Here is a 27058-nt window from a genome sequence, read left to right as displayed (position 1 = left end):
GAAGCCGGTCAGAGAAAGACAAGTATCACGTGATCTCACTCATGTGGAACCTAACGAACAAAATAAACTGATGAACAACGTAGATCCAGAGCCTTGGGAGCAGGGACCAGACTGTGGCCTCTCAGAGGGAGGGGGTGGGGGGGGGGGTGGGAGGGAAGAGACCAACGTGAGGCCTGTATCAGTGAATCATGCTTTCCCATCAGAAGTGAGGTGCATTGAATTCGCCCCTCCAGCCCCCAGGGGACGCCCTGTTCTGACCTTTCTTATATACAGCCCATGTCTCTTTACGGTTTAATCTATAAACACTTTAAAAACAAAAAGGCCATAAAATATGACAATTTAACAAAAAGGAAGGGAAATATACCGTAAAAAAATGAAAATTGAACAATAATGATAAGCAGCAAGAAAGTCAAAGAAACCCACAAAAATGTTCACCGGACAATCCCCTGCGGCGGTAACAGGGAAACTGACTCCGCGCGCATTCTCTCTCGTTTTCGCGGGGAGACTTGGGTTTTCAGGTGGCGAAGCGAATTGTTCAGACGGGAGACGGTGCAGCCTGCGGTTCCACTGTCACTGGGTCTGCTGTGCCCTGGGTCGGGTGGTCTGAGCTCTGCCCTCTGGTTGGGGAGGAGAAGGGCCGACCATTCGCTCCTAAGTGTCCGTGGTTGAGGGACGATGGGGTTGAGGAGGCTGCAGCCGCTTGGCATCTAGTCTTTGTAGCTGCGAACCGCTGGTTCCCTGTCTGCTTGTTCCCTGTCCCCGTGTCTCCCGCCCTCGGAGCGGCCTCGCCTCCCTGCAGCCTGGCGCTCTGTCCAGCACCCAGCGCGTCCTGGGGACGCCACTCCAGCCAGGCAAGTAGGAACTACAACTCCCAGAATGCCCCGGGCGGCTGCCTAGTGACCGGACGCGGGGCGGGACTTCCGGCAGTTGCATCAGATTCTGGGAAGCTGTGGCCGGGGAGCGGGTCGGGATTCCTAGGATGGCAGGTTCCTCCGCGGAGCAGGGTGAGTGAGCGCGGCGTGGGTCTCCCTCCCGGGCCTGGCGGGGGACCCGGGCGACAGCGGCGGGTTCTGGGCTGGGCGGGGGCGGGGGCCGAGGCGCCGGGACGCCGTGCTCTGCGGGGCCGAGGGGAGACCCCGGCCTGGCGGGGTGAAGCGGGCCCGGGGCGGGGGCGGGGGCTGCCCCTGATCTCGGGGTGCGGGACCATCCCCGCCGCACCCCCCCCCCCCCGATCCGTCCCGCCTTGGGTTGAGCCGGGTCCCCGCTGCCCCCGCTGCCCCAGGGCGGGCCGAGCTCCCCGGCGTCCGGGGGTGCGCGGGGCTGGCGCTCGGGGAGACGGGCTGGGACGCGGGGGCGCGCGCCGCACCGGACAGGCCGGGGTTCCGAAGGCTTTCCCCGCGGCGGGCACACGGCGGCCTGGGGTCCGCCCGGCCGGGGCGTCCGGACTCGCTTTATCGCCCGGGAGGCTCCGGGAGCAGCTGCGCGCGGCCCGCCGGTGCCTGCTGTCCCCGGGGAGGGCCGGGGCGTCCGCGGGGACCTCCGGGAGCCGCGCTGTCGGTGCAGAGCGCCGTGTGGGCGGCTCCCGACCGCGGGCAGCCCGGTCCTGTGCCCTGGGCTGGCGAGCGGTGCCGGGTCTCCTCGGGCCGGGCTCCCAGGCCCGGAGCTCGCTGAGTGGGCGCCTCCGAGGCCAGGGCTGCTGCGCCACAGCAGCACCCACCCTCCAGGCACCGGTGCCACCGACAGGTGCGCCCGGATTCCAGCCCGTCTCCACCCGCCGGGCCGGGCAGCCTCAGATCCACCCACACACACTCCCCTGGGTCACCCTGGCGGGCGGGCTGGGGCTCAGCTCTGCCCCCTCCTCAGGAGCAGCCGTAGGTGAGCCCCCCCCTCCATGCGGGGTGTGGGGTGTGAGCCGCAGTGGACGGAGGCCCCGCCCCCCCGCAGGCGGTAGGAGCTGTCCAGGCGGAAAAGTGCAGCTTGGTTCTCCTTGTCTTTTAGAGGAAAGTGTGTTCTTGGCTCATTCGTTGTCCTTGTTAATTCTCACCCGAGGGTGTCTTTCCCATTGATTTTTAGAGAGAGGGGAGAGAGAGAGAGAGAGAGAGAGAGAGAGAGAGAGAGAGAGAGAGAGAGAGACATTGATGTGAGAGAGACATTGATGTGAGAGAGACACATCGATTGGTTGACTCCTGCACACGCCCCAACTGGGACTGGGGATCAAATCTGCAACCGGCGTACGTGCCCTTGACTGGGATTCGAACCCGCAACTCTTTGGTACTTGGGCCGACGCTCTAACCACTGAACCACCGGACAGGGCTTGTTCGTTTTTGAACGTAAGTGACATTGTTTTTGCTTTCCCTTTCTTTCTTTTTATTTTTTTAACTAGAGGCCCAGTGGATGACATTCGTGCACTGGGCGGGGGGGGTCCCTCAGCCTGGCCTGCGCCCTCTTGCGGTCCAGGGGCCGTCAGTGGGACATCCTTAGTGTTCACCAGCCGTGAGCCTGGCTTCTGGCTGAGTGGTCGGCCCCCTGGTGGCCAGTGCGTGTCATAGCGACCAGTCGTTCCACCATTGGGTCCATGTGCATATTAGCCTTTCATTATATAGGATAATAAGGATTAAGTTTTATTTTAAATGGTAAAAATTTACACATACTTGTTTATAAAAGAGGTGGTAACATTAGACCAGTGTAAAGCATCACAGAATTCAAAATCACAATTTGGATCTTCAAGATTCCAGTTTGTCTGCCATTCAGTCCAACGCGGTCAGTGTTCAGAGAAAATTCTCTACCGGGTACCCTGTTCTCCATCGTCTTCCTTTACCACCGGCATCTCACCCGGGAGGATAGCGACTCCACAGTGGTGGCTCCCGTCTCTGGCCATTGTTCTGTAGCCGTCCTTGCCCCAGGCGTCACCCCGGCCGTTCTCGACAATCCAGGCTTTACTGTCACTCGGTTCTTCTCCTTCAAAGCCGTAGCCGCCACCAGGACGCCCTGACCTGGACCTGCGCCCCTGCAGCGCCGGCCCTAATAGATGCCGTCTTCACGGAACTGGAGCCAAGGTGGCTGCATCTGTAGCAACAGAGGGGGGGCCCGCTGAGCCGCTGCCTGCTGAGGGCACCTCCCGCTGAGGGTGCCCACGGAGCCGGCGTCGTTGGCAGCAGAGACCACGGACCTGAATCTGCAGGGTCCGACCTTTGCCTGGTGGGGGTAGGACTGAACCTCCTGGAAGGCAGTGGTCCTTGGGCCGGAGCCTGGGAGCAGCGCACACGCTCTGCTCACTCCGCGAAGTGCGCTTGCCGGTTCCCCGGATCAGCTGTCCTTCAAGGGCACCGGTTGCGCTAAATGCCCAGCAAGAACCACAGTGACCCTGGTCTTCACGGGAGTTACAGGGCCGACTGCTCTCTAGCCCGCCGCTGGGGGAAAGTGAGGTTCCCACACTCCCTCCTTCCCTCGGGCCTCTGGTCTGGATGGCCGTCCAGCCCCTGCCTGCGTCTTCACGGTCCTGTCACCACAAGCCTTCGTTGCCACGGCGAGGCTGTGTCCACGGCGAGGCTGTGTCCACGGCGAGGGCTGTGTCCACGCTGAGGCTGTGTCCATGGCGATGCTGTCCATGGCGAGGCTGTGTCCACGGCGAGGCTGTGTCCACGGTGAGGGCTGTGTCCATGGCGATGCTGTGTCCACGGCGAGGCTGTGTCCATGGCGATGCTGTCCACGGCGAGGCTGTGTCCACGCTGAGGCTGTGTCCATGGCGATGCTGTCCACGGCGAGGCTGTGTCCACGCTGAGGCTGTGTCCATGGCGATGCTGTCCACGGCGAGGCTGTGTCCACGCTGAGGCTGTGTCCACGGCGAGGGCTGTGTCCATGGCGAGGCTGTGTCCACGGCGAGGGCTGTGTCCACGCTGAGGCTGTGTCCACGGCGAAGGCTGTGTCCCTGGCTGTGCAGGCCCATCCTCGTCATATTCTCCAACTGCGCTCCTCCATCCTCTTCATTCTGGAGGCACACGTGTAGCCTGCCTCTCTGTTTCCTTTACCACCAAGTCACCTTCCCGGTGGATTCCCAGACGGAGGGGAGAGAACCCAGAGCCGTGGCTGGAGGTCTGCACTTGGGGGAGCTGTTCCCAGCACCACCGGCAGGGGGCGCCGTGGAGTCATTGCCGGGAAGCGTGCCCCCCGAGCGGCTTTCTGCTTTAACCCCCAGAGCCGGCCCCTCCCTGAGGCCCTCTGGACGGTTCCCCGTCGCCCACCCAGCCAGGCAGCTTCTGCGTGTTGCCCCCACGGGTGCCGTCGCGCCTCTAACCCTCCGTCGGGCTTTGGAGCCGCTGAAGCTTCCCAGGTCCAGGCCCGGGAAGAGGGAGATCCAGGTTTCCAAAGCCCGCGGGGCCCGCCGGCAGGTGCAGGCAGCGCGCAGGGCCCGTCTCCCACCCGCTTCCCGTTTTGCTGCCTCCGACCCTGGGGTTGGGAGCCTTGGTGAGCGCGGCTGGTGTGGGGGCTGGTGCTGGGCCGGGATAACCGCCCAGGATGCCCGATGCCGACGGGTTTTCCTGGTCTTTGACCTCAGGGCATCTCCGGCCAGGCTCCGCCCGGGACTGAGCCTCCAGCGCTCGCGTTGCCGCCACCCACACAGCCCGTTCCCAGCGTCCCCTCCTCGGGGGACGTCTGTGAGATGCCAGAGGCTCCCCAGAACCAGCGGGGGCTGGTAGTCTCGGTTCCTGAGGCTGATGGTTCCCCAGCTTGGAGTCCTCCAAAGTGACCATCTTCCGCCCTGGCCAGTGTGGCTCAGTGGATAGACCGTCGGCCTGTGGACGGAAGGGTCCCGGGTTCGATTCCCATCGAGGGCTTGCACCTCGTTTGCAGGCTCCTCCCCGGCCTGAGCTCTGGTTGGGGCGCGTGCAGGAGGCAACCCAGCGATGTGTCTCTCACATCAGTGTTTCTCTCTCTGTCTCCTCCCTCCCACTCTCTCTAAAAATAATGGAAAATTTTATAAAAAGAAGCGAGCATCTTCCCAGCCCATTTAGGAGGCCCTCGTCCCGTTCCGAGTCCCTCCCTAAGTTGACTCAGACTTGGTCACCAGCTTCTCCCGCAGCCCCAGCATCTGCTGGGAGGGTGGGCGGCAGGCAGGGGCGGGGCGGGGCGGGCGGACCGGGCAGAGAGGAGTGGGGTCGGGCGGGAGCTCTGGCACTGGGCCCTGACTAAGGGCTGCGTGGCTTCCGGCAAGTTCCCCAGGCCAGAGGGGGCGCGTGTTCAAGGTCGGGTCGGCCCCGGGCCGGGTCTGCCTTTGGCTTTGGAAGTTTCTCTGTCCCCTCCTCGGGGAGGGCGAGGGGAGAGGCGCCCGAGGCAGGGAGGCCAGGAGGGACCCAGGACAGTGGTGGCCTGGGCCGGCCGCAGTGGGCAGGCCTGGGTGGGCGCAGGTGCCATGAGGGAGGAAGAGGTGGAAGTGCCCAGCTTCCGCCCCGTGGGGAACGTGGTCTCCCTGGGACCTGTGCCCAGGTTTGGGGTGAGACATGAGGCCCTGGGGCACCCCAGGCACAGGTGAGGGCTGGACGTGGGGGCTGGCGCTCGGGAGGGAGGTGGGCTGGAGGGCCCCGGGGCAGGAGGCCTGTGGAGGAGGCCGTGGGCTCTCGGCTGCCTTCCAGCCCGTTTCAGAGCCCGCAGGCGCGTCCCCCCGGGAACTTGACGGGGGGAGGGGGTGCCCTGCTCAGATGCCCTGCCCACTCGGAGCTGACCTGCTTTTGCTTCCTCCCGACGCGCTGAGGGCAGCGGCTGCAATTACCCTGTGACTGTCTGCCCGCCGACGGGCTCCCGGCCTCAGTGCCCTCCCGGCGGCCGCCCTGCCCTCTGGCACCGGCTGCCCCAGACAGTGCACCGCGTGTGACGCCGGGGAACCCTCGGGCCCCATAATGACAGGCGCAGCTCGGGCGGTGCCGACGGAGGGAGCTGCTCGTAAAGGCCTCGCTGGCGCTGCTGTGCCGGGCGGACGGGCTGTGCCGGGCGGGCGGGCGGGCAGCATTACGAGGGGTTGGCAGCGCCCGGCTACAGGTTAGGCTTCACTAGGCTGTGTGGCCGCGTGGTGCTTAGAGCGCTTGGCGTGTTTTCATTGTTATAAAAAACGCGTTTATCTGCCGAAACCAGTTTGGCTCAGTGGATAGAGCGTCGGCCTGCGGACTGAAGGGTCCCAGGTTCGATTCTGGTCAAGGGCATGTACCTTGGTTGCGGGCACATCCCCAGTGGGGAGTGTGCAGGAGGCAGCTGATCGATGTTTCTCTCTCATCGACGTTTCTAACTCTCTATATCTATCTTCCTCTCTGTAAAAAATCAATAAAATATATTTAGAAAAACAAACAAACAAACAAAAAACGCGTTTATTGAGGACAGCGTGAGGGGGAGGGGACACGAGGGGATGAACTTTCCTGGACCCCACCCCACAGGTGGGGGTGAGGGTGGGGGGCTGTCCTCCCTGGGCGGGCGGGTGGGGGGCACTGAGTTATAGGCTGCGCTGCGGTCCGGCCCGGTGACTGCGTGTGTGCAGGGCCGGCGCCTCCTGCCCCACGAGCCGTGTCCAGTGCTGGCACGTGTGTGCGTGTGTGTGTGTTGGGGGGGGCCGTGTGAGCGGGGTGGGGGCCGTGTGAAGGGGGGAGGGGTGCTGTGTGTGTGTGGGGTGGGGGCCGTGTGAAGGGGGGAGGGCTGGGGACCGCGGGCCCCGCAGGTGTGAGTAGAGCCGAGGGGGAGCGGTTGCGGGACGCGGTGGCGCTGGCGGAGGCGGGTGCTCACTGTGTCCTGTTCCCCTGGGAGCTGCCTCCCCGTGAGGACGGGGCCGGCGGGTGAGACCACCTCTCTCTCTCCCGCAGGTAAAGGCCGGCGCGCGCAGCCCCCATGGACCCCGCCGGCCGGCACCGAGCCCTGCAAGCTGCGCCTGTACAACAGCCTCACCCGGAACAAGGTCAGCCCGGGGCCCAGGCGGGGGGTGGGGACGTGCCGTCAGCCTGTTGGGCCCGTGAGTCCGGGTGTGAGACCTCGCTGCTCACCGGGCGCCCTTCCTGCGGCCGGGCAGCGCTGTGCTCTGAAGCCGGGCACCCTGGGCACGCCTGGCACACAGGGCACGCCTGGCACACAGGGCACGCCTGGCACACAGGGCACACAGGGCACGCCTGGCACACAGGGCACACCGGGCACGCCTGGCACACAGGGCACGCCTGGCACACAGGGCACACAGGGCACGCCTGGCACACCTGGCACACTGGGAACACTGGGCACGCCTGGCAGGAAGCCCGCCCTCCGCCTGCGGGTGTGGAGGAAGCCCCGGTCGTTCAGAGCGGCCGTGTGTCGGCTGCTCTAGACGCCTGGTGACAGGCCTGTCCCTGTGGCCTGCGGGACAGGAAAGCCGGCGTGGGCGGGGTGGGCTCCGCGGGGATAGCCGTGGCCCCAGCGGTCGGGCCTGTGGGGTTCCCATCAGTGAGCGCACAGCGGACGGGCCCCCGGGGATGCCGGGCCCCGGATGGCCTGAGGCTGCGGGCGGTGGGGGGTGGGGGGGAGGGGGCCCCACTTCTAAGCTGCTCCCTCGGGTGCGGGCTGGGCAGGTGCTCGGGTCTCCCCGGGGACAGGACAGCAGCGCCCACCTCCCGATTGCTGCCCCGCTTGCTGCCCCGCTTGCTGCCCCGCTTGCTGCTGGGAGCCAGGCCAGGGCCATCCAGGTGCTCAGTGCGGCCGGGCGCACAGAGACCCCATAACAGCTGCTGATTTTGTGTGGTTTTTATTGATGTCAGAGAGGAAGTGAGAGGCAGAGGGAGAGAGAGAGAGAGAGAGAGAAATCTCAGTGATGAGAGAGAATCCTGGACCGGCTGCCTCCTGCACGCCCCCTACTGGGGTCAAGCCCACAACCCGGGCCTGTGCTCTGACCGGGAATCGAACCCTGACCTCCTGGCTCGTAGGCGGACGCTCACCCCGAGCCACGCGGCGGGGCAGCCGCCGTTGGTCGGGAAGCAGCATTTCAACGGGAAGCACAGTGGTCGCTTCCTCTCCCGCCTGCGTCCGGGGAGCAGCGCCCGGGGAGGAAGAGGGCGACCACGGGCCTCTCGCTCCGAGGAAAGTCGCCTTCGCGTCGTGTTGGCCCGTGGCCCTGCCCAGACGTTGTGACCGCTCAGACCGCACGGTCCTTGTTGAGCGTGGCGTGAAGCGCACACGGGCGTGGTGGCCGCTGGGCCGGCTGGTCCTCCGGCCGCTGCGCTCCTAGTGATGGCCGCGCCTCGTTTCTGCCGCAGGACGTGTTCGTACCTCAGAGCGGGCGGCGAGTGAGCTGGTACTGCTGCGGGCCCACCGTCTACGACGCGTCTCACATGGGACACGCCAGGTAGGGCCGCGGGCTTGCCATCTGCTGCACAGCCTGACGTTGGAAAGGGAAGTCAACCCGGAACGTTCTCTTGTTTTTTTGGATATATTTTTATTGGTTTCAGAGAGGACGGGAGAGGGTGAGAGAGACACACACGTCAATCATGAGAGAGAGCCCTGACCGGTGTGGCTCAGTGGATAGAGCGTCGGCCTGTGGACTCAAGGGTCCCAGTTTCGATTCCGGTCAAGGGCATGTACCTTGGTTGCGGGCACATCCCCAGTAGGGAGTGTGCAGGAGGCAGCTGATCGATGTTTCTCTCTCATTGATGTTTCCAACTCTCTATCCCTCTCCCTTCCTCTCTGTAAGAAATCAATAAAATATATTTTTAAAAAAATGATGAGAGAGAATCATGGATCGGCTGCCTCCTGCACGCCCCACAGCTCGGGTGGGAGGGGGTGGGAGGAGGTGGGAGGGTCCAGGCGCTGGGTTTCCTGCCTTCTGACCTGAGGCCGGCGGCCCCCGGCAGAGGTGGGCTGTGGCAGTAGCAGCCATCGCAGTAGCGGCCTTGATGTGCAGTGGCCACTGTGGCTGGGGCGGGCAATGACAGTGGCGGCCGTGGCAGTGGCGATCGTGGCAGGGGCCGCCGTGGCTGGAGCAGGCAGTGACAGTGACCGCTGTGGCAGTAGCGGCCATGGCAGTGGTGGTCGTGGCTGGGGCCGCCGTGGCTGGAGCGGGCAGTGACAGTGACCGCTGTGGCAGTAGCGGCCATGGCAGTGGCGGTCGTGGCTGGGGCCGCCGTGGCTGGGCGGGCTGGGTGTGCAGTGGGGAACGGCCTCTCTCTCCAGGTCCTACATCTCCTTCGACATCCTGAGGCGGGTGCTGAGGGACTACTTCCAGTTCGACGTGTTTTATTGCATGAACATCACGGACATCGACGACAAGGTAATGGGGTGCCGGGAGCACATTCCATTTTATTTATTTACTAGCGGCCTGGTGCAGGGATTCGTGCACCGTGAGGTCCCTCGGCCAGGCCTGCGACATCCCCTGAGGGCTCTGGATTGACAGAGGGCACAGGCCAGGCCAAGGGACCCCACCGGTGCACGATTGGGGCCAGGGATGGACCGCGGGAGGGCTCCAGGGCGTGTCCGGCCTGTCTCACCGTCCTGATCTGCCAGACCCCAGCAGGAAGCTAACCTGCCGGTCGGAGTGTCTGCCCTCTGGTGGTCAGTGTGCGTCATAGCGACCGGCCGAACGGTTGCTTAGGCTTTTACGTATACAGGTTTTGTTTTTAGTTTCTATTTTTTGTGAATCCCTGTCTGAGGATATTTTCTCCCCGGTCCCCATTGATTTCTAGAGAGAGAGGCAGGGAGGGAGGGAGGTGGGGAGAGAGAAACATTGATGTGAGAGGGACACACCAATTGGTCGCCTCCGTACTCGCTCTGACCGGGCCGGGGATTTAACCTGCAACCGAGGTACCTGCCCTTGACCGGGAATCGAACCCGAGACCCTTGGGTGCACAGGTCAGCGCTCTAACCCCTGAGCACTCCGGCCAGGACAAGATAACATGTTAAAGAAGCGACGAGGTCGGCCTGAGCCGGTTCGGTCCCGCCCTGCTGGGCGTGATGGACCCCCTGATGAGTAAAGGCCGCAGTCCATGCAGATGGCAGTGCCCAGGGACCAGCCCTGTAGAGGCAGGTTGCTCAGGACCGGGCTGGTCACATGACCACGGAAGGGGCCCTGGGGGGCCGCTGGGGCCACATTGGAACCGGCTCGAGCCAGCGGTTGGGTGCCGGAGCAGGTGTTCGCGGTCACGGGGGCCCTCACCCCGGTGCACCTGCCGCGGGCACGGACGTGGCTCTGAGCTGCACCCGTCTGGCCTTTTCCCGGCAGATCATCCGGAGGGCCCGGCAGAACCACCTGTTTGAGCAGTACCGGGAGCAGCGGCCCCGTCCGGCCCAGCTCCTGCAGGACGTGCGCGCCGCGCTGGAGGTGGGTCCCGGCTGTGCTCCCGATCCTGGTCACAGCCCGTGCGTTCGCCTGTCGCTGGCCTGGCGTAGGGGCTCCTCGGGCTCGGTGCTGAGGCCAGTCCCATCCGTGGGCGGGTGTGGCTCCTGTGGGAAACCGGAGCCTCGGCGCCCTCACCTGCCCCCACTGGCGTGCCCGTCCCTGCCGTGGGCCCTGCCCGGCCGGCCCGCTGCCCCCCAGCGCCCCTGGCCCAGGGGCAGAGCTGCGCCAGCTTTAGACTCAATCCCGGGGACCTGCAGAGTTAGCTGAAGAAATGGATTCTTCCCAACTTCGTGTTTTCGTTTTGAAGAAACAGTGTTAGAAGTCACTGCGTTACCTAGTGAATGTAGCTCACACTTTATTCCCTCTAATCATCATTATCTTTAATAATTAGAGGAATAATCACCGGTGCATTTTATCTGTGGATAAAAACCTGGAATAAAGCGACAGCTTAGCCGTCCTTTAGGGAAGGGCCATGTGGCTGTGGCACCCGTGTCACCCCCAGCACAGCCTCAGGAGGCGGCTCTCTCACCCGTTTTCTTTTCTTTCTTTTTTTAATATATTTGTATTGGTTTCAGAGAGGAAGGGAGAGGGAGAGAGAGAAACATCAAACCCTACACTGGGGGTTGAGCCCGCCCCCCGGGCATGTGCCCTGACCGGGAATCGAACCCGTAGCCTCCTGGTTCAGAGGTCGATGCTCCACTCCTGCGCCTGGCAGCCGGGCTCATGGCCATTTTTTATAGAGAAACAGGCACAGGGGTGAGGGTGGCTCAAGGTCACATGAGGTGCCTGCATTTTTAAAAAATAGATTTTACTCTTTTCCTTCATTTTTAAAAAATAGATTTTATTTTTTAGAACAAAAAACATACACACCTACAGAAAATGGGAAGAGCTAGTACCATGAGCTCCTGTGTGCCCTGCTGCTTTTGTCTTTAAGATCTTGCCTTACTGCCTAGGGACTGACCGACGCTGTTAAAGCGAGGGAGTTAACTGATACATTGTAGCTAACGGACATCCAACAGGGATACATTGTTGCTAACTGACAGCTAACAGGATGCATTGTTGCTAACGGACATCTAACGGGGATACATTGTTGCTAACGGACATCTAACGGGGATACATTGTAGCTAACGGACATCTAACGGGGATACATTGTTGCTAACTGAACATCTAACGGGAATACATTGTAGCTAACGGACATCTAACGGGGATGCATTGTTGCTAACGGACATCTAACAGGGATACATTGTTGCTAACGGACATCTAACGGGGATGCATTGTTGCTAACGGACATCTAACAGGGATACATTGTTGCTAACGGACATCAGGGTCTATTCCTTTCCTTAGTCTTCCCAGCCCGGCCTTTTCTGCCCCGGGCAACGCAGGACGCTTAGTGGCCCTGTGTCTCAGGCCCCTCTGATGGCAGTTGATCAGACTTCCTTTTTGTTTGTTTTGTTTATTTTTAATATGTTTTTATTGATTTTTCGAGAGAGAGGAAGGGAGAGGGAGAGGGAGAGAGAAAAATTAACAATGAGAGAGAAACATCATTGATCGGCTGCCTCCTGCACGCCCCCTACTGGGGATTGAGCCCACAACCCGAGCCTGTGCCCTGGCCAGAATTTGAACCGGTGACCTCCTGGTTCATGGGTGGACGCTCAGCCGCTGGGTGGACTTTGTTTTTAATGATCTGGGCAGTTTTGAGGAAAGCTGGTCAGGCACTTTGTGGGACGCCCCCTGCTGGAACGTTCCCGGTGTTCCCCCCCTCTCCCCCATGGTTGGGTTGGGGAGGACGTAGCCCCGTGTAGCCACGGCCTTGGGGAGATGGCCTCGCGGGCTGTGGCCTCTGGGGGCGGGGCCATGGAGCAGGCTCATGGGCGCTCTCTTCGCTGTTGCAGCCGCTCGCGGTGAAGCTGAGTGAGACCACGGATCCCGACAAGAAGCAGATGCTGGAGCGCATGCAGCGCACAGTGCAGCTCGCCACCGAGCCACTGGGGGAGGCCCTGCGCTCCGACCTCGCCGCAGAGGAGGTCGACCGCCGCGCGCAGGTGAGAGCCAGGCCGGCCGCTGCCTTGCGGGGCTCCACAGGGGATCCTGCGTCCTGGCACTCCGCGGGCAGTGCGCCTCCTGCCCCCCCTCCTGCCCCCCCTCCTGCCCCTTCCCACCTGTTCCCCACCCCTTCCCCCCACGCCCCTCGGATGAGCAGGAGGCAGGGTCCGGGGGTGTGGGGAGCAGCCTTCCCTCGGAATTCTTTCAGGTGGACCCTCCGGGCATTTCTTAACGGCAGCACCTGCAGAGAGAGGGCGAGAGATTAAAGTTGCAAAGAGCTGGGCGGGTACCTGCCGAAAGGCCTCCCTGCCCACAGAGTGAGGGCACCGCTACCCAGTGCCCTGGCTCCTTCCTCCCGGTGCTCCCTGCCTGAGCTGCCACATGGGGCTGTGCTGTCACCTGTCACCCTCACCCTGCAGGACCTCTCACCCCCCCCATGCCCTGCAGACCCCTCCACCCCCCCGCCCCCCCATGCCCTGCAGGACCTCCCCCCCCATGCCCTGCAGACCCCTTCTCCTCCCCCCCCCCCCATGCCCTGCAGGACCCAGCAGAGGAGCGGGATGCCCCTTCTCCTTCACACCTGCGCCCCCTGCTGGTCACCCTCTTCAACCCTGTGAAACCTGAAGGGCAGAGTGGCCGGAGGTCCGCAGAGCAGGAAGTGGCCTGCCCCACCCTGTGGTTGGCTCTGGGTGTCACCTGCTGTGTCCTCACATGGCAGGGGGCATGGGTGCTGGGTCTGAGCTCTAGGCCGAGGGTCTGGGCCCTGGTCTCGGACGAGGATGAGGGCGTCCCCCAGGTGTGCGAGAGGCCCCCGCGTGCTGGGCGTGCTGCTGGACGCCTGGGCCCCGCGCCTAGGCCTCCTCCCGCTTCCCGGTCACAGCAGTGCTGCTGGGCGTTTTCCCACTGGTTTCCCGAACACCATTTAAAAAGTCTATTTTTATTGATGTCAGAGAGGGAGAGAGAGGGGGAGAGAGAGAACATCAGTGATGACAGAATCATGGATCGGCTGCCTCCCGCGTGATCAGGGGTCGAGTCTGCAGCCCACACGCGCCCTGGCCGGGAATCGAACCGTGACCTCCTGGTTCGTAGGTCGACGCTCCACCTCGCCGGCCGGGCCTGACTTCTGTTCTATACATTGGTTCAGCCGTCGGCTACGGCCCAGCTGTGGCTGGTCTTGCAGGCTGTTCCGCGTGGGCCTGGGGCGTGTGCTGGGTGAGGCAGCTGTGGGTGCCCGGCACCGCCAGGGGCTGACGGGGCTGAGTTTCCCAGCCCAGCGGCCCGTTCCCGCGGGAGGCGTGAGGTCCCCGCCTGTGACCGGGGGCCGTCTCCTGCCCCTGCAGCTGCGGGTCTGGCCGTGGGGTGAGGCGAGTCCGGGTTAAGGCTGTGAGCTCCTCACGGCGACTCAGCTGTATCACTGTGTGTTCTCACCATTCGAGGGAGCATCAGCCACGGGAGAGGGAACCTCCCGGCCAGGGGCGCACGCGTGTGGATGGGTGTGACCCCGAGAGGCCTCACGCCTGGTCCCTGCTCCCCCAGGCGCTGCTGGAGGAGGCCCGGGATGTGCTCTCTGACTGGCTGGACGCCGCCCTGGGCAGCGGGGTGACCGACAACTCCATCTTCTCTGAGCTGCCCAGGTTCTGGGAGGCGGAGTTCCACAGGGACATGGCGGCCCTGAACGTGAGTGACCCGCTGCCCCGGCCCCGCTGTCCCTGCCCCGACCCCGGCCCTGCCGCCCGGCCCCGAGCCCCCGCTGTCCCTGCCCCGACCCCGGCCCTGCCGCCCGGCCCCGGCTGAGGGCAGGACTGAGGGCAGGACTGACCGGCTGTCCCTGCAGGTCCTCCCTCCCGACGTCCTGACCCGGGTCAGCGAGTACGTGCCCGAGATCGTGCGCTTCGTCCAGAGGATCGTGGACAACGGCTACGGGTGAGCTCAGCCCCGAGCCCCTGGCTCCCGGGGAGCGTCTCCCCATCCGAGTCGGTTCTGGGGGCAGGACCAGCGCTGTCAGAGCTGCCACTGTGAGGGGCCTGGGGCGGCGCCCAGAGGCCGGGCTGTGGCTGAAACAGCACAGCTGGCCGGCGCCCCCTGAGGGAAGGTCTGGGCCGGCGCCCTCCAGGCCGGCAGGTGCCGGAGCCTGTGTCCCTGAGCCCCGTCTCCTCGGGTCAGGACACTGTCCTGCTGACGGCCACCTGGCCCGTCCCCCCTCAGTCGCCTCTGGGAGCTGATGCAGGCACTCGGGCACTGGGTTCAGGGCTGCACCCTACGCATCTGGGGGCGCAGTACCCACCGCCCCTTTCACGCTGGCGCTCCCCTCGCGCTCCCCCTCGCGCTCCCCCTCGCGCCAGCTGCTCCCAGGAGTGAGGCCTGGGCCTCTGCGTGTGACTGTCCTTGTCGTGTCCGGCTCAGGCCGCACGGCGCCATGGATCTGAGCCCCTCGTCTCCGAGCCGGCAGGCGGCGGGCCCCTCGGTTTCGGGGTGCCCAGCGGCGGGCCCCTCGGTTTCGGGGTGCCCAGCGGCGGCTCCAGGCTGGCGTCGGGTGTGCCACACTTGCCCCGATTTCTGCTCGTTTCCAGCTACGTCTCCAACGGGTCCGTCTACTTCGATACGGCGAAGTTCGCGTCCAGCGAGGGGCACTCGTACGGGAAGCTGGTGCCCGAGGCCGTGGGGGACCAGCAGGCCCTGCAGGAGGGGGAAGGTGAGCGGGGGGGGGGGGGGGGGTGAGCGGGGGGGGGGGAAGGTGAGCGGGGGGGGGGGAAGGTGAGCGGGGGGGGGGAGGTGAGCGGGGGGGGGGAGGTGAGCGGGGGGGGGGGGAAGGTGAGCGGGGGGGGGAGGGGGGAGGGGGGAGGGCGGGGGGGGGCGCAGGTGCCGACCTAGAAGGGGTTTTAGGGATTTTCACACGAAGGCTGTGGGAAGTATTATCTTATTTATTTTTCTTGATTGATGGGGGGGGGGGCATCGGTTTGCCGCCTCACTCACTCGTGCGCTCACTGGCTGATGCCCGTGTGCCCAACGGGGAGGGAACCGCAACCTTAACTTGCGGCCTGTGGTCCCCATGCACAATGGTGAGGCTCGCAGGCGGCGAGCTGTGAGGGGTTGGGGTCAGAGCTGTCGTGCTGGGTTTTCCCCGGGTGCGTTGGCGCCCTGACCGCCGCGTCGTAGATGCTGTGCCGCTCGAAAAGCTAGCGAACCCGGGCCGCAGCACGGGCCGGCGGGCGGAGGTGGGGCCGCAGCCCCCCGGGTGGGGGGTGGGGCTGCGTGTGGGCAGCCTGGAGCCGGGCGCAGGCGGACGAGGTGGTGCGGCCGCCCCAGGGCTGGGCAGGAGCTCCCTTGGGTCCGAGTCCCACTTATGGAGGCGAAAAGCCCGGCCGCGGAGTGAAGGACGCGTCCATGTCCACGCCCACGGCAGGCCCCCCCCGCCCCCCCATCCTGATCTGAGGTTTTAAACAGACGTCAGGACCCGGTCAGGCTCTTTCGGGACCGGTAGGGGCCTCCTTGGCTCTCAGTGTCTCTCCTCGCGCCCTGAGGGACGGCCCCCCGATGGCTGGTCGTACCCATCACCTGCCGGTGTTGCCGGAAGGCAGTCTGGTCTTACAGTGTTTGTACGTTTGGCTCAAGTGACTTCCCCTCTAGGGCTCTGTCCTGCAGAAACTCCAGAACTGAAACAAGACAACAGGGAAACTCGCAGGAAGAGACTGGGTGACCATGAGCCCCGATGGCGCTCGAGGCGAGTTCATGAGGCCAAAGTCCCCCTGTCCCCGTCCCCGTCCCCCAGGGGGACCCGTGTGGACTCCGGCCAGACAGCTGACCTCCTGGTCCTGGCGCACCCCGTCCATGGGGGCTTCTCCTCCAGGAGGATGGACCCGGCCAGGGCCCCGGGGCCGGGACAGGGTGGACACACGTGGCCGTGCCTCATGGGTCACAGGTCACCCCAGGAAGCTGGGCATGTCCTCTCCTAGAGAGACCACGCACGGGGCCACACACGGGGCCGCACACACACGGGGCTGCACACGGGGCCACACACGGGGCCGCAGCCACATGAAGGCGTCCCTGCAAGTTCCCGGAGTGGCTTCTCTGTCTGGACCAGGATGAAGGCGCCCCGTCCGCACCGCAGGGACACAGGCCACACACCTGGAGGCGGTGCCCCTCCTGCCCCAAAGCCGCAGCAGAGGCCCTGGAGGCCAAGGAGGCTGCGCCCGCCACAGGGAAAGGCACGTCACCTGCGGCTCCCGTGGCTCCCACGGCCCCATCTCCTGGGAAGGGCGCCCCCGGAGAACAGGCCTCACGTGCGGACTGAGGCCAACGGAGACAGGCAGAGAGGGCGTGTGAGTGACTGGTCATCAGGCTGAGGCCGGCGATTACAACGTGGTCACTGAAAAGGGAAATACAAACCCTCAGCCCCATGGAACTGTCCCGAGTCTCCAGGAGCGCAGGGCGCCCCCGTGTGGACTGGGAGGGCGTCTGCAGCCAAGAACCTGGGCGAGAACCACAAGGAAAAATGGGCGAGGTCCCGTGTCCCCTGAAAAGCAGGCGAGAGGAAGGACAGACAGAAGCGGAGAAGGAGACGGAAGTAACGGTCGACAGCGGGCTCTGCAGACGCCCAAGCAGGACGGTTCATGGGGAGATGCCGGTGCGCGCGGACAGCAGGCCCACGGTGGACACGGGCGCTCGGCCAGCGATGTCACCGGCCCCACGGAGGTCTCAGCCGCCCCCCGACTGTCAGCCAGGGCACCGGCCGCCGTCCCTCAGACCGTCCCTGGAGTGACCCCGGCCGGCATGGCCACCGCCGTCCCTCAGACCGTCCCTGGAATGACACCAGCTGCATGGCCACGGCCGTCCCTGGACTGAACCAGAACCAGGGCTGTGCCTGTGCTTCATCGGTTCGGAGGATGCTCAGCTCCTGTGCCGGGAGGTGGTGGGGGGAGGGGGGGTTGCTGCTCTGGAGGAAGAGGCACCAGCGGCCTTTGGAGTCCGCGGCAGGAGGGGACGGGCAAAGCCTGAGGGGCCGCAGGGCAGGAACCAGACCTCCAGGTCACGCAGAGCAGGGCCCCGGAGCTGGGGGTCCCGGCCTCTGGGCCGCTGGCCGTCCTGTTAGGCAGCCTCGTCCTCCCCCGGCCGACCTCAGAGTCCACGTTCCAGAGGCGGGAGAGGCGCCCACAGCAGACAGGGGCGAGGAGGGACAGGCCTCCGAGGGACAGGCCCACCCCCCTCGCGGTCGCACTCGGCCGCGTGCCCCTGGCTGCAGGGCCGCCGGAAGCGCTGTCCCCCTCTCCGCGACGGGCTCCCCGTCTCCGAGAACAACGGGCCTGGGTGACAGCGACAGGCCCCCGACACGGCCGAGGCGCCAGCAGCGACACCGGAGGGGAGGGGCGGGCAAGGGAAAGGCCGTGTGCTTGCTCCTCTCACTGAGGAACCTCCGGCCAAGCAGCGCCTCGCCGATGGCGGCTTTGGTGGGGAGGGGAGGGGTGGAGAGCGAGACCCCTCCCTCCGCTGCAGGGTTCGTTCAGAATAGGTTCTTAAAAGTCAGAAACATCGTGGGGGCGGGGCGGGAGGGTGCCAGGCGCCCCCGCGGCCTTGAGGCTCTGGGAAGCTCGCCCGGCGGGCAGACAGGACCCGGCTGGGTGGGCGTGTGGGTGCTGCTGTGCCCGCATAGACTTAAAGCCTCAGACCTGCAGGTCAGTCGTCGGGGCCAAGAGGAACTAGGCCCTGGGCCCCGATTCCCGCCTGTTCCCAAGCGCCTCCCGCGTGCTCCCCGAGCTGGTCTCTGGGCAGCGGACCTGTTCCCGGAGCTGGCACCTGGCGTCTGTGAGGTCGGCTGCCTGTTCCGGAGCCTTCCACCAGGGGGCAGCCGCTCCCAGGACAGGCGCACTCGCCCAGCTCCTCCGGTCACCACGGGATTCTGCGAGGCCGGCCGGCGGGTCTCACTGTCACCGCCCGGTGTGTCCCGCGGGTGCCGTGTGGTCTGGAGGCCTGCGCCCACGCGCCCCTCCCCTGGGAAAGGTGTCCCCCCCTCGGTCCTGCCAGGCCCGGGCCGCAGCCCCTCCGGGCACCTCTGGCTGTGACCACAGGAGGAGGGCGAGTGTCCCATGGGCCGCCTCCGGCCAGAAGCCACCCCGGGCCTGGGCACAGAGGCACAGCCAGGGACGCCCGGGGAGACGGTCCCGGCCGCGCTGACCGGCCCTCTGTCCACACAGGCGACCTGAGTGTCTCCGCAGAGCGCCTGAGCGAGAAGCGGTCCCCCAACGACTTCGCGCTGTGGAAGGCCTCGAAGCCGGGGGAGCCGTCCTGGCCGTGCCCGTGGGGGAAGGTGAGCCCCGCGGAGGCGGCGCGGGCAGGGCGTGGCACGGTCACGGGCAGGGCATGGCACGTCACGGGCAGGGCGTGGCACGGTAACGGGCAGGCCCCTCCTGGGCCCGGGCACCATGAGCCTCGCGGCCTGTGGGCGGGTCACCCCCTTCCTGGGCCTGCGGGACCCCCCAGGAGGCTGCATCCGGTGGCTCTGACCCGAGTATCCCGGCCGAGGCCACCCCTGAACTCCCTGTGACGCCCCCTCCGCCCAGAGCCGCGAGTAGCCCGGGAGGGCGCAGCCTCAGCAGGATGTGGGGTCCTGCCGGCGGGTCCCTCGCTTTCCGAGTGCAACTCAACACCTGCTCCCGGAAAGCTCAGGCTCCCAGGGTCGGGACGTCGGGGGGCGGGCAGCCCGGAGGGTGGGCTGGCCGGTCACCTGGTCACTGGGTCGTTGGGTCCCTAGGGGCGCCCGGGATGGCACATTGAATGCTCGGCCATGGCAGGCACTATCCTGGGTGCCTCGATGGACATCCACGGAGGCGGCTTCGACCTCCGGTTCCCCCACCACGACAACGAGCTGGCGCAGTCGGAGGTAGGCGGCTCCAGGGGCCCACCCCGCGGGGGCTGGGGGAGGAGGGGGTCCCCGCGGGGGGGCTGGACCCTAACTGTTCAGGCTGGTGTCCCACACGAGCGCCTGGCCTTGGGCCGAGACAGGCCTGGACTGGAGCCCCCGGCTCCCTCCCGCTCGTCCCCAGGCGGCCCTCTGCGCCCGGGCCCCCCTGGGAAAGGCAGCGCCCCTACGAGGGGTGCACGCAGGGCTACCCGCGCGGCACCTGTGAGCTCAGCCCCCGTGTCCGGGCAGGCCCACTTCGAGAACGACTGCTGGGTGCGGTACTTCCTGCACACGGGCCACCTGACGATCGCCGGCTGCAAGATGTCCAAGTCGCTCAAGAACTTCATCACCATCAAGGACGCCCTGAGGAGGCACTCGGGTGAGCACACACTCCCGAGGCCGCTGCCCCTCAGGCCCGGGGACCGGGCGGGGACGGGGCGCGGGGATGGGGATGGGACAGGGATGGGCGTGGGGACCGGGCAGGGACGGGGACAGGACAGGATGGGGATGGGGATGGGGATGGGGATGGGGACAGGACAGGATGGGGATGGGGATGGGGATGGGGCGTGGGGACCGGGCGGGGACGGGGACAGGACAGGATGGGGATGGGGATGGGGATGGGGATAGGGATGGGGATGGGGATGGGGACGGGAACGAGGCAGGGATGGGTGTGGGGACCGGGCAGGGACGGGGACAGGACAGGATGGGGATGGGGATGGGGATGGGGATAGGGATGGGGATGGGAACGAGGCAGGGATGGGCGTGGGGACCGGGCAGGGACGGGGACAGGACAGGATGGGGATGGGGATGGGGATAGGGATGGGGATGGGAACGAGGCAGGGATGGGCGTGGGGACCGGGCAGGGACGGGGACAGGACAGGATGGGGATGGGGATAGGGATGGGGATGGGAACGAGGCAGGGATGGGCGTGGGGACCGGGCAGGGACGGGGACAGGACAGGATGGGGATGGGGATGGGGATGGGGATGGGGATGGGGATAGGGATGGGGACGGGAACGAGGCAGGGATGGGCGTGGGGACCGGGCAGGGACGGGGATGGGGACGGGGATGGGGACGGGCCGGGACCCTCCGGATGAGCAGGCAGCGGCGCCGTGTCTCTGCAGCGAGGCAGCTGCGCCTGGCCTTCCTCATGCACGCGTGGAAGGACACGCTGGACTATTCGAGCAACACCATGGAGTCGGCCCTGCAGTACGAGAAGTTCATGAACGTGAGTTCCTGGCTCGGGAGGAGGGTGGCGGGGGGGGGGGGGGGGGGGGTGCGGGCGAGCGTGTGGGCGTGAGCGGACCTGCCAGCCCGGCCTTGAGCAGCGCGCCTGAGCGCCCAGGAGCCAAGGAGCCGCGTGCCCCTGGGGGCCGTGCGTGTGGTGCCCGGGCCGGGCCCACGTGAGGGCTCTGTGCGGCCGCTCTTGGTCGCGAGTTCTTGGCGGGGAAGGCTGTCCGCCTGCTGCTGACCGGGCTTCTCCGCCTCCAGGAGTTTTTCCTCAACGTGAAGGACCTGCTCCGCGCGCCTGTCGACGTCACCGGGCAGTTCGAGAAGTGGGAGGAGGAGGAGGCAGCGCTGAACGAGAGGTGAGGGGCTCTCCCCAGGGCTGCGGGCACGCCGGGACCTGTGCCGCGACCAGCGGGCGCTGAGGCTGTGGGGCTCCTGTCCCGTTCCCTCCTCCCCTGCTCAGCTTCTACGATAAGAAGACGGCGGTGCACGAAGCCCTCTGCGACAACGTGGACACGCGCACCGTCCTGGAGGAGATGCGGGCTCTGGTCAGCCAGTGCAACCTGTACATGGCCGCCCGCAAGGCCGCCAGGCGGAGGCCCAACCGCGTTCTGCTGGAGAGCATCGCGCGGTACCTCACCCACCTGCTCCAGGTGAGCCCGCCCCTACCTCACCCACCCACCCACCTGCTCCAGGTGAGCCCCACCCCCTACCTCACCCACCTGCTCCAGGTGAGCCCGCCCCTACCTCACCCACCCACCCACCTGCTCCAGGTGAGCCCCACCCCCTACTTCACCCACCTGCTCCAGGTGAGCCCCACCCCCTACTTCACCCACCTGCTCCAGGTGAGCCCCACCCCCTACTTCACCCACCTGCTCCAGGTGAGCCCGCCCCTACCTCACCCACCTGCTCCAGGTGAGCCCTGGGCCCTGGCACTGAGCGATCGCACCTGTGCACCTCGGTTTCCCCTCCATTGTGTGTGAGAAGCAGAACCAGAGGCCTTGCCCTGCGCCCACCTCGTGCCCAGGGTCCTGGGTTCTGTGCCGCAGCAGCACCTGCGGGCGCCCTCCCTCGAGCAGCCGGGGTCTGGCGGGCCCGTCAGCGCTGAGTCTCAGGGCCTCTGCCTCCCATACGCCTTTCTTCCCTAGATCTTCGGGGCCATCGAGGAGGAGAGCTCCCTGGGGTTCCCTGTCGGGGGGCCCGGAAGCAGCCTAAACGTGAGTACACCCCCCTGCCCCTGGGAAACGGTGCCCACGGCCAGGCCCCTCCTGTCCCCCTGCTCCCGCGGGGTCAGCCTGTGGGCACTGGGGGACCGGCATCCGGTCCCACCTGACCTTCCTCAGTCCCGGGGACGGCCATGGAGCGCAAAGCCACTGGACAAGCATCGCGAGCCTCGGTCGCGGCCGGCCTGGTCGGGGGCTGAGTGGTCGGCCGCCCTCCCGGTGCGGACGGTCAGCCGGGCAGCCCAGCCCCCCTCCCCGGACGCTGTGCTGTCCTCTGAGCTCGCTCCCGGGAGATGAGACCAGAGGGCCGGTGCCCAGGCCTTAGGGCGCAGGCGCCTGGGGGGCGGATTCTCACTCGCGTCCCCTTGCGTGTGGCCGTAGTCAGACACTCTGCTCACGTGAAACATCTGTCCAGTGGCCTGTGCGCGTGAGAAAACTCCCAGCAGACACGCGGTTCCCGCGGCGTGACAAGCGTCACGTGACCGACACCGGGTCAGGCTCATCTCAGGGACCGCGCCCCCCCCCCCAAGGCGCTGTGATTACGTGGTTAGAACAGGTGGGGACGCTTAGCCCTAACGACGGTGACTTCAAGCAGTGACGGCGAACCTATGACACGCGTGTCAGAGGTGACACGCAAACTCATTTTTTTGGTTGATTTTTCTTGGTTAAATGGCATTTAAACATATAAAGTAAATATAAAAAATATAAGTCTTTGTTTTACTACGGTTGCAAATATCAAAAAATTTCTCTGTGTGACACGGCACCAGACGTAAGTTAGGGTTTTTCAAAACGCTGACACGCCGAGCTCAGAAGGTTCGCCATCACTTGCCTAAAGGAACAGGCAGGGAATCGGCGGGAAGGGCAGGAAGCAGCAGGTGGAGCTTGGACACCCCCAGCAGCCCCAGAGCGGGGCAGCGGGCGCCTTAGAAGCCCCGCCAGACCCACGCCTGCCCGCCCGCCCGCCGTGGCCCCAGAGCTGGCTGCTGACGTCACTGCCTGGAACCTTCGTCAGTTCTTAGAAAAGCCACAGCCGCTCAGTGCTCGTGCACGTGACCCTAGACATTCCTTTCCTTCCCACAGAAAACCTCCTGCAGACGGCCCACCTCTGACCTTTACACGTTAGATGCCCCGAGGTGGTGGGGCCTTCAGGGGCTGGAGGGCGGGTTCCCAGGACCCCCGTGGCCACAGGACGTGGCTGGGTGAGCCTGCCGGGCCCGAGGGTGCCGTGCAGTCCACGCCATTTGAAGTTCAGGGCTCACTTCCAAACCCGAACAGTCTCAGGAGCCGGGCAGGCAGCTCAGCACCGAGCAGGGCCCGGCGCCGGGTGGTCGCTGCCCTGGCCCAGGCCCAGCCGTGAAAGCCGCCGCCCTCCCTGCCGGGGTCTCCCCGACTGCCGGCCTGGGGGGTGCAGAGAAGTACCCGAGACCCTGGAGCCCGGCTCCCCCGCCGGGGCACGGCCCTGGGCCCGGTGCCAGGGGCAGAGGTGTGGGTGGCAAGGAGGGCGGCCCCTCACCAGCCTTGTGTTGGATTGTGAGCTTCTGGGTGGAGGAGCTGTCGCCGTGATTTCCCCAAAGCCCTCGCTTCTCCAGTTCTGACCCGCCCGCCCGCGATGCTTGTCCAGTGGCTTTGCCTCCATGGCCGTCCCCGTCTGCCCCGTCTGCCGCGGGTTCGAGGGACAGCAGGGCGAGGTGTGTGGCCGGCAGGCACGCTGAGGGGCGGCAGGAGGAGTGGTTACAGGCCCTCCCTGAGTGAGTGAGCAGCAGGCCGTTCCCACCCCGCATCCTCCCCCCTTTCCCTCCCGAGGGACCTGTGTGGGCCCCGCAGGGGCTGGGCACCCCGGCCGGCCGCCCGCGTGCCGGAGGCGGGGATGATACACACGGGGCCAGCACCCCAGGACCCTACCTTCTCCCCGCAGCTCGAGGGCGCCGTCATGCCGTACCTGCAGGCGCTGTCGGAGTTCCGGGCGGACGTGCGCAGGATCGCCCGGGAGAAGCACGGTGAGGCTGCCTCCCTGGGCCGCTTCCTCGCGGGCTCTCGGCCCGGGCGGGGGGCTCACGGCGGTCACACTGCGGACATTCAGGCCGGCCCTTCTCTCGTGGGGACGTCACGGGCAGTGACATGCCTGGCCCTCTCCCGGGACCTGGCAGCACCACTCCCCCGAGTTGTGACACCCACCAATGTGTCCAGGTGCCTCGTGTGCCCGACTGGTGGCCTCCGGGCACAGCCCAGAGCTAGTGGGGCTCGGGGCCTGGACCGCCGCTCTGGGGCTGCTCTGGGGCCGCGGGTACGTGTGGAGCCTCGCTGCCGCGTGGCAGCATCTAGTTCCGTGGACCTGCCGGGCCCAGCACCCCACCCCCCATCTGTTCCCTGCGTGGCACCCCTGGCCGGTCCCTGCGGCCTCAGACAGCGCCCTCCGCTGGGCAGGTCCTGAGGGCCCCTGGGCCCCGGAGGTGCGGACCCAGCCTGGTGGCTGCTCTGGACGCTTCTGCCTCCCGTGGCGGGTCCGGTCCGGTCCGGTCCGTCCGGTCGGGTCGAGCAGCTCTGCTCCCTCCGGAGGCTCGGGAGGCGCCGTCCTGTGGGTCCCGGGCCTTCCCTGACGTGCTCCTCTGCTCCCAGTCCCCGAGGTCCTGCAGCTCAGCGATGCCCTGCGGGACGACGTCCTGCCCGAACTTGGGGTGCGGCTCGAGGATCACGAAGGTGGGTGCTGCCCGCTGTGTCTGGGGACTCGCTGCGAGGAGCTTTCGCCAGGACTGAGGGTGGGGGGAGGACGCTGGGGGAGGACGTGGCGGGGAGAGGACGTAGGGGGGTGGGAGGACGCTGCGGGGAGGATGTCGGGGGGAGAGGACACTGGGGGCGTGTCAGAGAGGCACCGCTGTCCACTCCTGTGGCCGAGGGCCCGGCCACCTCCTTGCGCTCGTCCTTGGGGGGCGGCCTGAATCACGTGCTGTCTGCGAGGTTCAGAGACGGCCGTCAGGCTCACAGGTTCAGGTGACATGTGACCCGTGACTGGTTTCTGTCCTGAGCAGCGAAGAAGGGGCCCACCTTGCTTTTCTCCAGGGACCCCCGGGGGCGGGGGTGGGGGCTGGTGAGCGGGCGGCTGCTGTGGGCGTGGCAGGGAGGCAGGACAGACGGCCACCAGGCCTCAGCTCCCTCCGGGCTGCTTGGGTTGCAGGCCTGCCGACCGTGGTCAAGCTGGTGGACAGAGAAACGCTCCTGAGAGAGAGAGAAGAGAAGAAAAGGGTGAGTGGAACCACGGGCTGTTTAACTCTGTTTTACATTTTTAAAAAAATATATCTTTACTGATCTCAGAGAGGAAGGGAGAGGGAGAGACATCAATGATGAGAGAGAATCATGGATCGGCTGCCTCCTGCACGCCCCCCACTGGGGATCGAGCCCCCAACCCGGGCCTGTGCCCTGACCGGGAATCGAACTCTGACCTCCTGGTTCATAGGTCACCGCTCAACCCCTGAGCCACGCCGGTCGGGCTTCACTTTTATTAAAATGCCAGGATTTATACGTGTAAGAAGGAAACACTAATGAGATAGGTAACTGGCAACTCGATAACAAAACGAAGGAGACCCTCCCTTCTCGCGAGGGGCCCCTCCGACGGGAAGGGAGCCGGTCCCTTTGGGTGACGGTGGAGCCGCCCTGCTCAGTCACACCGTGCTCCTGCCTGAAGGGGTGTCTCCCTTGTCACCGGGTTAGAATGTGTCACAGTTGCAACCGCCCCCAAGAACCCATCCCCCCACGTGCCGTGGGCAGCACTGAGCCCTCCGTGGCCAGGGGTGGAGCCAGGCCGGGGCCCCTCGAGGGAGCGGCAGGGACCCAGCTGGTGCCAGAACTGCTGGGCACAGCTCAGGGTGCCCACGGGGACACAAGCCGCACGGGCTGCCCCTGGTCACCACGAGGGACCCGGCCAGCTCGCCTGGGGCTGCCCTTCAGACCCGGCCTGCGTGCCGTTGGTGCAGAGCAGGGCTGGGCACCCCGAGGCCCGACGGCCCAGCTCGGCCCGGGGTGCTCCTTAGCCCATTTCACTCGATGGCTCATCTCCATGCCGGGGCGGGCCGTCCACACCCCAGGGGCCAGCAGGGCCCTTGGGTCCCACCTCCCATCCAGGGGGGCTGGGCAGACCTGGTCACGGGGCGTGCGTGTGCCCTAGGTGGAGGAGGAGAAGAGGAGGAAGAAAGAGGAGGCCGCCCGGAAAAAGCAAGAACAAGAGGTACTGCACGCGTGGGGGGGCTTCAGCCCTGTGCCTCCGTCCCCCCGCGGCCCCCTCCCAGGCTCCCCTCACACCCCACGGCTGGGAGCTGCCCTGCGACGGCTCGTAGACAAGCCACTGCTCCCCCAGAAAGGCCCCTGCCTCACTCCCCTCGCCGGTCGGCAGCATTGCACTGGGGGCTGGGCTGGGGGTGGGGGTGGTCCCGGGCGTGGGCCGTGTGGGCTCCGGGCAGTGGCCCGTGTCTGTGTTCCAGGCGGCCAAGCTGGCGAAGATGAAGATCCCGCCCAGCGAGATGTTCTTGTCGGAAGGCGACAAATACTCCAGGTTTGATGAAAACGTAAGAACCGCTTTTCCCTTCAGACCGGGGTCACCTGCCCGGTGATGCAGGAACTGTCCCCTGGGGAGCAGATCTTGTTTGGGCTGCAGCTGGGAGGGAGGCAGGGTCCTCTGGCGCCTGTGGCCCAGGGTGCCCGGGGCTGAGCCGCAGGTGACCGCTTGGGAATCAGTGGCCTGTCCCCGAGCTGGCCAGGTGTGCCCGCCACGCCAGGCCCTTCATGGCGGCCGTTCGCGCTCCCTCGAGCCCCTCGGCCTCCCCGCTGGCCCCCTGTGGACCTGCACATCCTGTCAGCCGGGCCGAGCGGGTGGGGCGAGTGCTGCCCTCACATCTTGGCTCCGCGCCTGGCTGTTGCTGTCAGCACGGGCCCCGGGGTGCGGGCAGAGCCCTGTGAGCCGGGCGAGGCCTGGGGCCCTGGGTGACCTCGCTGTGCTGCCCCAGGGCCTGCCCACACACGACACGGAGGGCAAGGAGCTGAGCAAGGGCCAGGCCAAGAAGCTGCGCAAGCTCTTCGAAGCCCAGCAGAAGCTGCATGCCGAGTACCTGCAGACGGTCCAGTGTGGAGGCGCCCCGTGAGCGGGGGTTGGGGGCGCAGTCGGGCCACGGCCGCTGGCCCTCTGCCCGCGGTGACTGTCCCTGCTCTGCTCAGTGACTGTGGGGACTGAGGCTCAGCCCCCGCCCCAGCTGCTGGCGCTGTGCCCGGCGTGCTCTGCGCATGTTCACCGAGTCCTGTGGCTCCGGGCCTGCCTCGCGGCTCAGGCGGCGGAAATAAAGTCTTCCCACAGCGA

At 66.0% G+C, this 27058-nt stretch overlaps 1 protein-coding gene across 1 annotated transcript; it reads left to right on the top strand.

Moving 5' to 3' along the window:
* The first annotated feature begins 938 nt into the window (after positions 1 to 938).
* Positions 939 to 27058, top strand: CARS1 (cysteinyl-tRNA synthetase 1). Its single transcript, XM_070427113.1, has 22 exons — positions 939 to 1004; positions 6843 to 6934; positions 8253 to 8341; positions 9166 to 9262; positions 10211 to 10309; positions 12220 to 12369; positions 13907 to 14047; positions 14205 to 14293; positions 14941 to 15062; positions 18559 to 18671; positions 19116 to 19244; positions 19515 to 19644; positions 20389 to 20492; positions 20756 to 20853; positions 20958 to 21147; positions 21643 to 21711; positions 23633 to 23714; positions 24334 to 24414; positions 24890 to 24957; positions 25877 to 25936; positions 26190 to 26273; positions 26712 to 27058. Exons 1-22 carry the CDS (start codon positions 980 to 982, stop codon positions 26844 to 26846), a joined length of 2247 nt encoding a protein of 748 aa, XP_070283214.1. The 5' UTR covers positions 939 to 979; the 3' UTR covers positions 26847 to 27058.

The sequence above is a fragment of the Myotis yumanensis genome, unplaced genomic scaffold (genome assembly GCF_028538775.1).
Source record: "Myotis yumanensis isolate MYYU_CA2020_CCGP unplaced genomic scaffold, mMyoYum1.0.hap1 SCAF_10, whole genome shotgun sequence".
Lineage (NCBI taxonomy): Eukaryota > Metazoa > Chordata > Mammalia > Chiroptera > Vespertilionidae > Myotis > Myotis yumanensis.
The sequence above is the reverse complement of the archived record's forward strand: the minus strand, read 5'-3'. Positions and strand labels throughout refer to the sequence as shown.